At 42.6% G+C, this 14,128-nt stretch overlaps 1 protein-coding gene across 9 annotated transcripts in view; it reads right to left on the bottom strand.

Moving 5' to 3' along the window:
• CALD1 (caldesmon 1) overlaps nucleotides 1-14,128 on the bottom strand; it is a 194,765-nt gene that overhangs the window by 71,799 nt on the left and 108,838 nt on the right. The window contains exon 1 of one of the 9 annotated variants that reach the window (XR_004032981.1): nucleotides 6,372-6,699. The exons of 7 other annotated variants lie outside the window; for them this stretch is intronic. Coding sequence is in view for 1 of the 2 variants with exons in the window: in XM_030825715.1 (XP_030681575.1) it covers nucleotides 6,372-6,424 (53 nt within the window). In the remaining variant the exon portion in view is untranslated. Of the gene's footprint in view, nucleotides 1-6,371; nucleotides 6,700-14,128 lie in introns of those variants that run through there. One more of the 9 variants, XM_030825715.1, reaches the window with a different exon arrangement.

Below are 14,128 nucleotides of genomic sequence, written 5' to 3'. Positions count from 1 at the left end.
ATCCAGACCCTCTGACTCCCATCCAAAAAAACTTTTCTTAAACCTCTAGGCTAGCCAGGCATGGTGGCGGGTGCCTGTAATCCTAGCTTCTCGGGAGGATGAGGCAGAATAATCGCTCGAACCTGGGAGGCAGAGGTTGCAGTGAGCCGAGATAGTGGAGGCTTTTCACTTTTGGGAGGCCGAGGTGGGAGGACTGCTTGAGCCCAGGAGTTTGAGACTAGCATGGGCAACATAGCGAGACCCCCTCTCTACAAAAAAATTCAAAAAATTATCGGGGCATGGTGGCACACGTCTGTAGCCCCAGCTACTCGGGAGGCTGAGGAAGGAGGATCGCTTAAGTCCAGGAGGTTGAGGCTGCAGTGAGCCAAGGTTGTGCCACTGCACTCCAGCCTGAGTGACCAGAGACCTTCCCTTGAAAAAACAAAATTAATCAAATTAAAAAAACAAACAAAAAAAACAAAACAAAAAACCTCCATGCTGACCCTCGTAGCTGGCAGCCTGGGTTGTCACCAGCCAACATAGCTTCCTAAGCTGCCCTGAAGGCAGGGACCAGAGATACCAAGGTCATGTGATATGTTCAGTGGTTTTCAAACTTCGGTTTGTGACCCATCTGCAGCTTCTGAAATCTATTTAGTGGGTGACCAGCATTTTAAAATGAAATAGAATCGTATAGAAAATATCAGATGACATTGTACACAGCAAGCGTGAGCACTGTTTTGTGAAATTTTTCTTTCAAATATATATATTGTATATAGGTACTGGGGTTACAAAATAAAATGCATTTATTTCAGAAGGTCACAGAAAAAAAAAATTAAAACTGAGAACACTGATGTAGATAATGCTAAGCCGGGTGGGAGGTCAGAAGACAACAGAACCCTTGAGGCCAGAGCCTGAGCTTTGTCCTTTCTGATGTTCTTAATGCTCAGTCAGTACAGCAGTATTCACTAGAATGTGAAACCCTCAATGAGTATTTGCTGAATGAATGACTGGAAATGAATGAGGTTTACAGATTTTCTAAAGACTCCTCTTAAAAATTCAATTAGGCTTGGAAATAGATCCAGGCAGCACTACATTTATGAAGAGGTTGTTTCCAAGACCTTCATTGTAAATTGGCTTTTGAAACTTTCAACACCATGACACATGGTAGTTGGGCTCTCAGGCCAGCCTACAACCACCTTTTTAAACCCAAGGTGTGTCTGAAGCTGATATGGAGAAACAAAGCTGTGTTTCTATAGGGAAACAGATCCTCACCAGTTTGGTTAAAAATGCCAGGGGTAAGTCCACCTCCAGAGGATAGAGGACCTCTTCCCCATTTCTCATTCCTCTTGCCACTGTTAGGCCTGTCTCTATAATTTTGATGGGCTGAGAGGAATATGAGAAGCAGCATAGGCAGGGCTCATTTCAAGGATCAATAAATCAAAGGTAAGGAGAGGGAAAAACGCAGATAGCAATGCAAATAGCATCAATAGATTTGAAAGGCTTGTGGCCACCAAGCATTGAACCAATGTGAGTGTGGGTGGGCTGGCCATTTGTAGAGAAGACACATATACAGAAGGTCAAGACCACCTCCATAACCACCACTGCTCATGCAGTGCTGCAATATCATGTATAGAGTACCCAATACATGCAAAGCACAGTGACCTATTTTTCTGCCATTCTTTCTTATTTTTAATCTATAAACAGCAGTAGCAATTTTATCCATAGCCAGATAACGGGTCCAGATCATTTAAAACCTTGCTTTGAACCAAAAAGTAGGCAAAATTGGTCAGTGTTAGAAATGCAAAAGCTTGTTCCCCAGTGCCGCAAAGAAATAGCACTCGAACATAAATGCAATTTTCTCAGAAAGGCAAAATTTACTTTCTGCAGAAAGGGTGCCCCTTGAAAAAGGAACAATGGCAAGAGCACACCTAGACAGGGGACGGGCAGGAGTTCTTATTCCTGATGCAGGTGGCCCCTACTGCTGTGTCATTCCCTACTGGCTAGGGTTGGATCGCACAGTCTAAGCCAGTTCCGACTGGCTATTTTAAAGAGGGCAGGGGTATGAGCCAGAGTGGCAGGGTGAGTAGTTTGGCGGGAAGGATGGTTAGGAACAGGTAACCAAAGGTGACTTAGGTCAGAGCAGGTGACCAGGGGTGATTCAGGTCAAAGCACGTGACCAAGATGAGACAGGACGGAGCAGGTGACCAGGGGAACAGATGTGAACTACTGATTAGGACTGGTGGGAAAGTTGTTTACTGAAACTAGAAACAAGTGGGCAAAGAGAACCAGAAAGTTAAACTTTAAAATGTAGAATTAAAGAAAAAGAGAGCTGAACATACTGACATACTGATTCTTTGAAGAGAAACTTGAAGTTCACTATATTTAACAGTTTGGCCTACAAACCAATAGTCACAAAATGTAAGTGCACATTACTTTGTAAGAGAGAAGGCCTCTCTCACCAGATTGTTGGTTTTTACTTTGAACATAATTCTAACAAATGGGTGTCCTGTTACTCTTGGCTACAGCAGAACAGGGAGCAGGACCATGAGAGGCAGATGCATTAATAGGTATTAGAAGAGATTTAAAAGCATCAATAAGTAGATGGAAGACATCACATAATAACTGGACCCATTTTTGGATGGGAGTCTTATCCCCTGAGGTATCACTGTTTTACAGCATGATTAAAAAACTTTGTTCATAAGGACAACTCCTAGCAATTTGAAAATGTTTTAAATGTATTGTAGTATCTGCTTTAATGAAGGCAAAGAGTTTCCACTAAATACACACACACACACACACACACACATAAAACAAAATTTAGCATCCTGGATAATTATAATGCTACATTTCCTGATAACATTGAATAAACCAGGCATTCCTAAACTTTTGACAAACCTCAATATTCTTGTGTTCATTTCCTTTGTCATTTCTGCAGAATCTTTAAAAATTATGCCAATCATTTATTTATTTCCCAGCACTGATTTGGATTCAGTTCCCTCAGAAAACAGTGGGATGAACTAAATAATTTCCTATGTTTCCTTGACTCCATGATTTTACAATTTATATACCCTTCCATGTTTGTTACAAAATGTAACACACAAAAAAAACTTTTAACTTTCATCTGCAGGATATATAAAAGCACACTTCTCTATAAGAAAAATAACCCTTTATGGACTAAAACAAATATTTACAGGAAACCCCAAATCTTATTGCAAGTAAACTTCCTTAGGCTTTGGGAAAATGATAAAAGTACTAGTGAAAATATTAAACTGCAAGTGACAGAATCTCTCAGTGATCTTGGTAGAAACAAACATGCCTTGAAATCTAAATAACTGAACAACCATTCACATCTACTCCTGAAAATAACATGACCCTCGTGTAGGTCTTGGCATTCAGGAATTTTAACATGGCTCATTAAAAAATCACAGCCAATCTTGCTCTACAGGTGATGAAACAGAGATAAATTATCTGATGGAAATGCAGAGGAACTTAGAATTCATTTTCTTGGGCACCTGTTTTAGCATTTAACCTAGGACGTCTAGCAAAGCAAAAGGAGTGAAGGCTTTGTGTGTTCAAATGGCTCAAATGAAAAATGTAAACTAAGGTGAACTGAGTTTAATTTACTCAATAATAGGAAACTTAAAGAATATTTCTGGAGCATCAGCACTGTTCTGGATGCTGAAGATTCAAAGATTCAAAATCGTTCCTGCCCTCAAGTGAATTGCCATTTATTGGGAGGGAAGACAGCTGCGTTCAACAATAACTTTAGTACTGTGAAAGGAAAGTAAATTTTGGTACCCCGAACGCATATAGACAAACGGAAAAATCAAGCTGGGAACTGGGTCACTCAAAGCCTTCCCCTTTTAGTTCTTAAATAAGATGGCTACAAGGTGAAAAGCTACACAAGCCTCCCCCATATTTTGTTCACAAGGACATTCCTAGTGAGCTGTTAAAACTTCACCATGGCAATGCAAATGGACAGCTTATCTTTATAGGTGCAGTCACCCTGGCCCACCAGACACAAATGCGTATCTGAGTGTTGCCCTACCCCATTTTGTCTGTTATCATATGTAAAATGCAGATTCCCCACATTTTTCCTCTGCCCCTTTTGTTTATGTGATCTTATGTAAAAAACGCAGATTCACTTACGTGAAAATTGTGTACTTCTCAATATCCCCACCCTTTCCCCTTTAAATTTGGAGCCCTCAAAATCATCTTCAGATAGAGGCATAGACCTATCTCCCAGGCACATCCTTAACTTTGGCAAATAAACCTCCTAAAATGATTGAGACTTGCCTCGTCATTTTCCTCGATTGACGGTACAAAGCTAATAATAGAAGGATGGGCAAAGGTTATTAGAGTGAGAGAAGTGAGGAATGAGGAAGGTTTATAGAGGAAGGGAGCATTTGATCAGGGCCTTGCAGAACAGGAAAGAGGTCAGAAACAGGAGGGTGAGGGTATTCCCTGTGTACGGAATAGAATGAGTCAAGAAACAGTGGTGGCTTGTATATGCTGAGTTTGGGGAGCTGTGAGTGATCTTATTTCACTGGATCAGGTACTCCTATACTTTTTACAAATCTCGACATCCCTGTGTGCAATTCTTTTGTCATTTCTGCAGAATCTGATAAAATTATGCCCATTTATCATTTATTTATTTCCCCCGCAATGTTTTTAACATTCTCCCTGGCGGAAGTCAGAATGGGAAGAAATACTGAAGGCATGTTGTGGAGAAGTTTGAATGCTGTAATAAGGAGAATGGACTTTATCTTCAAGGGTGGGGGCTGTAGGGGGGCTGGATCAGAAAGAGGAGAGAGACAGAGGCTGAGGACCAGATGGCAGGCAATGACAACCATCCCGGTGAGAGGTAATAGCTGTTGAAATCCAGGAAATGGCAGAGTAAACAGAGAAGAGAGACACAGAGAAAGGAGACTGATAGAATCATAGGCATGAAGGAGTGGAAACAAGCCTCAGGACCATGAGTTGAGAGAAAGAGAGACAGCCAGCCAGACTGGGCTCTTTTCCTAGCATCCCACACTCTGCTGCTCATCAGCTGTGTGACCCTGGGCAAGCCCTTCCTGTGCCTCAGTTTCCTCATCTGAAATGAAGGCTTTCAATGAGATCAGTGGTTTCTGAACTGTTCCATGGAGACCTAGGATTCCAAGGAAGTTTTGATGAAGAGGGCGGGGAGGTGGGGTAGAAGAGGGATGAGGAGAGGGGTAGAATTGTGCAGTGGGCTATGACTGCAGAGTAGAGCGAGGTTGAGGAGCTCTAGATCCCAAACCTTCTCTTTAAGCAGAACATCTCCTGTATGCAATAGCATTCCCTTTAAGATTAAATTGGATTTTTAAAAAAGTTTGATAAGCACTGGACTATACAGATAACCTCTAAAGTCCCTTTGAGCTCTCCCACGTGAATAACCACACTTACGGAAACTAGCTATCCAAGAGATCTGCTAATGTAATGGACATGGGTCTTGTTTTTAGGACCCTGATGAGTTCCTCTGTTTATTTGATTAACTGTTGCACAAACGCTGGAACAACTGGAACAACAATTGTCATGCTGAATCGGTGCCAAAACTCTCAAAAATGGAAAAGATTTACTGAAAGGCCATTTGGTGTTCTAATTCTTGTGCGGTACCTTTTCCCAAGACCCAGTAAGTTCTTCAAACCTCATAAACACCAGTGTGAAAACGGCCCCTTGCATGAGAGTACAAAGACATGGCTTTGCTACCGACTGTTGTCTGCTTTGGGGTAAGTTGAGTTACCCCTTTGGGTTCTGTTTCCCTGCCTGTTGAAAGACAGCATTGCACCAAAGAGTCCAAAGGCCTCCCTTCTGGCTTTAACATTCCAGGATTTCATGATCCTAAACCCTTGGAGCCCGTTATCTGAACAATTCCCTGATCAATAGCATATGCTCTGGGTCTTGTTCTGTCTTAGTCAGATGGTCAGTATATTGAGAGCTTTGGCTGTTTACTCTAAGGATTGGGCAATGTGTGCTTTAGCCAAAATCTCTGAGCCCTGCAAATGGATCATTCTGAACGGAGGGCTAAGGTCTAAATTAACAGCAGACCTTTAGAAACACAATGCTTTATGGATTGGTATTTGAAACGGAGAAACCCGTGCCTAGGTATAAACTGGCAAATGGTCCACAAACCACCATTAAAATGGAAACGAGAAAAACCAGCGAATCAGAGCAACCATGAACTGGAAACCAGAAAGTTTCAGACAGGTCTGAAACTCACACACTCCCTGCATTCCTTTCCTGCCTGGTGTCTCCTCCTCTCCCCTCCCACTCCCACATTTTTTTTTTTTTTTTTTTTACAACAATTCGTTTGGTTTTTTATAAAAAAAGAAAAGAAAGGAAAAACCAAAGAGGCGAAAATGGGGACTCACTGGGAGAGCGCGGCCAGGCTGCGTCTTCCATGCGATCCGGATCCACCCAGCATGTCCGCAGTTGGGAAGGGGCGGCGGGGCAGAGAGATAGGGAGACCCGGCCGGGCCGGGCGGTCAGAGCGTGGGCCGGGCCCGCGGAGGGGCCATGTGATCTGTGGCTGAAATGCACGGTGCAGGATGCTCCCGTGTTCTCCCTTTGTGTTAACACGTTGGTCTGTCCCTGTGACGAAAGTCTGGGCTTGTCCTCAGCCAAATCTACTCCTCCCCACCCGTTCCCTCCTCACAGGATCATCAGAGAGCTGATTGTTATTTTTTACTGTAATCTCTCTAATAGAAGCCCATCATGTTTCGCGATTAGAGAGCACTGATTGCTTCGAGAGTTCCAGAAATGTTATTGCTGGGTAGTCAGGGCCAGGATCCCCAGTAGCTTTCCTGATGAAGACTTTATATGCTTAACTACAAATAATTTTTCCAAGGTAAGTAACATGTCAAAGGAAAAAGACACTGATGCATTTGCTCAGCCTTTTGGAAAATAGTTGATGATGGTATTACATGCATATACAACCTAATTCTGACAAGATCAACAGAAATCAGCCCACCAAAAAGTTCATCCGGGTGCAGTTCTCAGGCTCCCATTCTGAGCTCTGTTCTCAATTAGCATTGGTGTAGGTGGCTTCCAAAGCAAACAGTTCCCACTGAGAAATCAAATCTGAGAAACTCCTCGTATCCCTTTTATCCAGGGAAGGAGGCATGACATAAAAATGCAAACCAAATGAAAAGGGATGAAGAGAGACGGCCCTGCTCAGTGATGGGCTGGATGGTTCAGCATGTTTGGTGCTCACACCTCTCCAAGAAATGTGGGCAAGAGCCCTCCTGAGAACATGTTGAAACAGCAGGCCCCGTCTGCACCCATGGTACTCTGCCAGTGATCTCATCAGCCAAGCTGGGCAATGGAGCCTGGTCAGCAGCGGCTTGGAAAGCAGCCAAATCCCAGTTCCTGAAGAGGGGGTGGTGTTGATTCTGTCTGGAGATGACACTCCGTCTCAGCTTGACTTATGAATATGGTTCTTCATCTCTAATGAGCACTAAACAGACTGGTACTTGGGTACCAAGCTGCTCGTGGGACTGGCTTTCTGTCAAGTGAGAACAAATCAGATTTCCACAATGTAGGGTTAAGATTATTCTCTTAGTAAACAGCAGGAGAAGCAGTCAACTTCACACATTGAGAGCGCTTTTACGGAATGAAAGAGATCTTTGAGATCTGTGGCTTCATGTCACACGCAGACAAGGACACCAAAGCACAGAGCATTTAGACAACTCATGCAATGTCATGGAGCTGAACTGCATCCGCTACTCTTGTGTTCAACTTACAGTTTAATTGGGTTAGGTTAAGAGCTCTCTTCACTTTAGCTAGAACATTTTGGTTGTTTTCTTCCTTAAATACTATGCGGTCATCAGAGTCATAGTTTTATAGGCCAGGCGAGGTGGCTCATGCCTATAATCCCAGCACTCTGGGAGGCTGAGGCGGGTGGATCAAGGTCAGGAGTTTGAGACCAGCCTGGCCAACATGGTAAAACCCCATCTCTACTAAAAATACAAAAATTACCCAGGCTTGGTGGCCGGTGCCTGTAGTCCCAGCTACTTGGGAGGCTGCAGCAGGAGAATCGCTTGAACCCAGGAGGCAGAGGTTGCAGTGAGCTGAGGTGGTGCCACTGCACTCCAACCTGGGCCACAGAGTGAGACTCCATCTCAAAAAACAAAAAACAAAACAAAACAAAAAATGAAGTCATAGTTTATAGAGTAAATACAGTTTAATAAACTTAATTATCTGCATATATCATTATGAATATATGCATTTAAATATCTCTGATTACACATATGATCACCAAACCTATATTGATGAAAGTAGCACATAAGACACCCATAAAAGCAGAGATACATCTGCCTTCACACAAGAGGACTTAAATATACACTGACTTGTCTTGAGTTTCTCGCTCTAGAACTGAGACAGAAACATGTATCGAGGCATTCCGCTGTTCCTCTTTCTACTGAATTTTGCCCAATTAATTTTTTCCCTTCAATTACTTACAAAAGTCAGTGGTTTTCTATGATAGGTGGAATAACATTTCCCCCAAATCTCCAGAACCTGAGAACATGTTAATTTGCGTGGCAAAAGGGACCTTGTAGATGTGATGAAATTAAAGGCATTGAGATGGGGAGAGCATCCTGGATTATCCAGGTGTGCTGGAATGAATCACATGGCTCTTTAAAATCAGAGACCCCTTTCCAGCTGTGGTTAGGGGCGCTATATCTTCAGGGTGGGCAGACAGTTAGATTGGTGATGGCTTTGAAGATGGAGAGGGGGTCCAAGAACCTGGGAATGTGACTTCCTCTAGAAGCTGGAAAAGGCAAGGAAATGGATTCTTCCCTGGAGCCTCCAGGAGGGAACGCAGCCCTGCTAACACCTTGATGTTAGCCCAATGAGACCTGTGTCAGACATCTAACCTATAGAACTGTACCTAATAAGTTGTGTTGTTTAAAGCCACCAAGTTTGTAGTTATTTGTCGCAGCTGTGCAAGAAAGCTATCACCTCCTGATTCCCTCCTCCCCAGCCCCCACCCCAATTCCGAGGTGACAAGTATAGTTTTGGCATATTCAGAATAGGTTCATAAAATGGAATAACCTAGAAAAAAATATCTGTGGTTCTTTCTGGCCAGTATTCTCCATGGAGGAGAGCAAGAATTTAGTAATCTTCCACTCATGTGCAGAATCCATGTACAGAAAGTGCGCTAATTGCCAGCTGTACGCAGGATGTCCACCAGGCTATTTCCCTAATTGCCAAAAGAGGGAAAGGGAAACAGCACACACCCTCCTTTGTTATTAGGGGCATGCATTTGGGAAGCGGCTGTCTGTCTTCAGTTTGTGATAGTAAAACCTAGTTATAGCTCATGCTACCTGGTAGGGTACTGACATCGGAACAGTGAAGAGAGAAGTGAGACTTGGACCTGGTTCAAACACTCTCTGGGAACAGGAAGAACACAAAGGCCAATGAAGGACAGGCAATGCGGGAAGATGCATAGAGATAACAAGTGAATCACGAGCTGAGAGCAGGGCTGGGCTAGGCAAGTGCTTCCAAGAGTCCTCTGAGACCTGGTGGCTGGGGCTGGAGAGGCAAGGTAAGAGGATTGAGAAATAACAATCTAAAGGTTATTTGTGCACAGTGTTCTGGTCCTGCAGAGACCTACAGGCCTGTGTGCTTTCACTGCATAGCAGAGAATGGTACCCAGTGTCCAGCTGCCAGAACTGGTGTCTCTGAGAAGTGAACTAATGACTATTCATTGGCACCATGAACAAGTGGGCCAGTCATCCTTCAGCAAGATAATAGGTATCACGAATTTGATGATGCTTCAGGACTGTTTTACTAGGAAAAATGAAAGTCTGGGCCACTCTGAGATTACTCATAGTATCCTTTGTTTCTGGACACTTTATTGTTTAATTTTTCATCAAAGAGATTCTGGGCTGGGAAGGTTTGAGGGAGGTCAGTGTAATAGAAAGGAACAGCTCCCACCACAGGGTGGTCCTTTATTAAGAAAATATGATTTTTGAAAAATAACTTTACTTCATGGAGGTAGGAGACCAGACCACATGATCTGTTCCAGACTTTAGAGTCTGCAGCGGTTGTTTAAGAACAGCTTCTACCTTGGAACAATTCCCTAGGGAAAAGAGAGGTATGTGGGAAGCGCTGTGCACAAGCCCCAATGCACTTATGACACACATGCACACACATACACATGCACACACATGCACATGCACACACATACAGACACGCATGCACACACAGGCACACACACATACACGAATGCATGCATATGCACACATGCACACACATACACATGCACACATACAGACACGCATGCACACACAGGCACACACACATATACACGAATGCATGCATATGCACACATGCACACACATACACATGCACACACACACACGTACACACATACACATGCACACACACATGCACACACATACACACGCACGCACATACAGACACACATGCACACAGAGGCACACACATATATACGCATGCGTGCATACGCACGCATGGACATACACATATACACACATGCATGCATACACACATGCACACATACATATACACACATGCATGCATACACACACATGCACACACATACAGACATGCATGCACACACAGGCACACACACATATACACACATGCATGCATACACACACATGCACACACACAACATGCACAGAGCCATTCACTTCCTACAGAAACTCACATAAACCTAAGGGAAATCTACCACTAGGGAGGCAGCAGTTCCAGTAGTACAAAGGGGATGTTTGAAAAGGCTGTTGGAGATAAATTTTCTTATGAAGAAATTCATAGGCTCTGTACTCTTAGAACTAGGCAAAAAATCTTGCCTAGATAGCTGTTCCCCCACCCCAAGGTGAACAGGAATGTAGGTAAAGGAGTTTACATATGCAAAGGCAGTGTCTCTTTCCTCCTTTCTGTTGGCCTCTCATAGTCTTCCCCTCATAGCTGATGGCATCTCCCATCCCCTGCCCCCGCCATGGCGTTGAATATGTTCACTTAAACTATATTGCTCTGTAATGTCCTGTGATATTGAATGTAGGGGCTGTTGTGGAAAAATCACAGTTTACTCCTCATCTTAGTCTTCCAGTGGTTCTTCACCAGCATCCTCGTGGCCTATGCTGATACACATTTCTTAATTATTCTTTGCCTCATCTATCTCTAGGCCTGTAATAGGGGCTTGGGTTGTGACACTGTCTTATTGGCGTTATAATGGTGACCATGTAGTTTTATTTTGTCCCAGCAATTCCTTTTTGCTTTGCTTCGCTTAGCACTATTGGAATGTTTACTACGAGCAAGTCATTGCACTAAGTGCTGTGGGGGATGCAAAGATAAGGAGGGCAGTCCCAACGGGAGATAAGACATGTATACAAAAATTCTATTACAAGACAGAAAGTGAACAGTACTCTGAAAGCAGTAGAGCTAAAGAACTATACTTCAGTAGGTGACATCCTGTGATCAAGGTCCCAGTGTTTAATCACTCTCACGCTCAATTTATCCTGTTATCGAACTAGATTTCCTGTTGCTGAAATAGAAACCTACTTATCTCTATGAGGGCCACAGGTATTAAGTCATCCTTTAGTCTCGTCTTTTCTAGGCTAGACGCCAATGCCTATTTTCCATCCTTTTAATATCAGCCTGACTATAACAACTCTTCAAACGGGAAACCAAAATTGGACATAATAAAAGCTGACCAAGGCCTGGCTGAAGTCCCAGTGCTGCCTGCCACGTTCCTGTTAACACATCCTAACATCATTTTCACATTGATAATAGCATCTCTTAGAGAGATCATTCATTCAGTTTTGTGCTACATCCAGGGTTTTTGCTTTTTCTTTTTTCTTCTCCAAATGAATTGCTTTGTAAGTCCTGTGCCCACTCTTACTCCTTTTGCTTCTCTGAATTCTAGTGGTTCTTTAAGAACAAGTTCCTGGCCTTACCTCTATGAAGTCTTCCTGGATTTGACTTTATTTCTTTCTAATTTATTTTGTTAGGGAGAAAGAGATCAGAAAGCTTGAGCCCATTCTTGTTTGCATGTTATTTGAGAAATAATTATGTTGCAATGTATGAGTCAGCCCCTCCAGCCAACTTGCTGTGAGACTCCCTGTTTCTGTTTAAACTGTCTTGCACCAATTACTTAGGCCGACTCTCTAAGCTCTTTTTAAAATCCAGGGTTTTTAAACAACTGGACTATTTTCTTTTCCTGAAAAGTTTCTATCTGAAAAGGATCATGCCTCTAACTCCTTTCTGCCCTCCAACTTGAAACATATCTTTAAAACAATAAACAGTGCTTGGAAATAGCAGGGCTCTAACAATTTCTTGAATGAATGGTGGCTGGTGCACATCTACAAAATTCTGATTCTGGTCTCAGTGAAAATGATAATAATAATATCCGCTTTATATAATTCTAGGAAAGAAGTGTGTACATGAAGAATGTGATTTCTACCCATAATAAACTGAATCTAGGCCATAGTGCTATATTTTAGAATGTAGATTTGTTGTTCATAGGTACAGGTTGTGAAGGAAATTATTATAAGGACTCAGGAGATAATTCTAGTGCAGAAGAAAAGGTCAGATCTTCAAAGGAAGCATATTAGTTCATAAGCCACAGAATTCTCAGTGTGTACCACTCTTGTTCAAAGTGTCTAAATATTTCCACAATCATAAATTTATTTGTGGGTGTCCACTTTATGCATCTGGATATTAAATTTACAATGGCTTTTATAGCTGGAATCAAATCCAGATTTTTTTCCAGCGATATCATATAAAGTCTTAAAAAATATTGATTTCCTTCTTTTTGGGGGGTGGTCAGACCTGGATGAAAGCATATTGCTCCTATTGCTAGAGAAATAATCCGTTATGTGTTTCAGATACTTTAGGTGTTGTGCTTATTATGTACATTATATAATAACGCTTTATTAGGTTCTGTTATATTTTGTAATAACATCTGACTGGGATCAGCACTTGATTATGATCTATAGATAGAAATAAATGTATGATGCCAGGCCTCAGGGCTCACACCTGTAATCCCAGCACTTTGGGAGGCCGAGGCAGGAGGATCACCTGAGGTCAGGAGTTAGAGACCAGACTGGCCAACATAGCGAAACCTCATCTCTGTTAAAAACACAAAAGTTAGCCTGGCATGGTGGTGCACGCCTGTAACTCCTCCAGAGGCTGAGGTACGAGATTCACTTGAACCTGGGAGGCGGAGGCTGCAGTGAGCCGAGATCACACCAGTGTATTCTAGCCTGGGTGACAGAGTGAGACTCTGTCTCAAAAAAAAATAAAAAAATAAAAGAAAGAAAGAAAGAAATATATGGATAAATACAAATACACAGAGTCTTATTTATTCATTGTTCCTGTGTATATAGTTGTTTTTACCAAATAAGTTACAGTGTAACATTTTTGCCGGAAGGGGTATTTCCTACCACCACTTTTGCACCTGATACAGCCTAGAAGGGTGTTAGGTATATAGCAGATGGCCAGTAAGTACTTGTGATTTTTTCTCTGGAGTGCAGATGGACAACGATGGAGTAGAGATGCTGCACCAAGGTCAGTTGGCTTGTTTTTCCAAAGGTTTCTACAGATTAGCCTTTTTTTTTTTTTTTTGAGTATTCATAACAGTTCTGCACCAGAAATTGGATCTTGGGAGGTCCAGAATCGACAGGTATCAGGAAGATTGATGAACTCACAGATCCACAAGAGACTGATGCCATCTCTAGTGCCAATTAAGATAGAATAAATGCCCTCCGTCTTCAGTGCCTGGAGAACTCTCATTTCCCAACCAGGGCACCTCCCATTCCCCAAGCCAGGATGTCAGGAAGCTGCACAGTCAATAGAGACTTCTTCATGAGTGTGAAGTCAGAGCAAAAGGGAGGTGAAATCATCACAGGTAATATTTTACCCAAGCCAACAGGAGACGTGAGGAAACACTTCTCCAAGTGGAGAGAATACGTTTCATGTCACAACTCTGAGATTCAAGCCATAAATCTCATATCACCACCCTGAAACTCAACCAACCCTGAGATTCAAGGTCTGTCTCATTTGGATATTCCTAGATCCCCAGGACCAAACCAGGTCTTGAACTTGGCAGACATGCAGGCTTCTTCTACTGGCCATTACTTTTTTTTTTCTTTTTTGA

Source organism: Nomascus leucogenys, chromosome 13 (assembly GCF_006542625.1).
Source record: "Nomascus leucogenys isolate Asia chromosome 13, Asia_NLE_v1, whole genome shotgun sequence".
Lineage (NCBI taxonomy): Eukaryota > Metazoa > Chordata > Mammalia > Primates > Hylobatidae > Nomascus > Nomascus leucogenys.
This window is presented reverse-complemented; position numbering and strand designations above follow the sequence as displayed.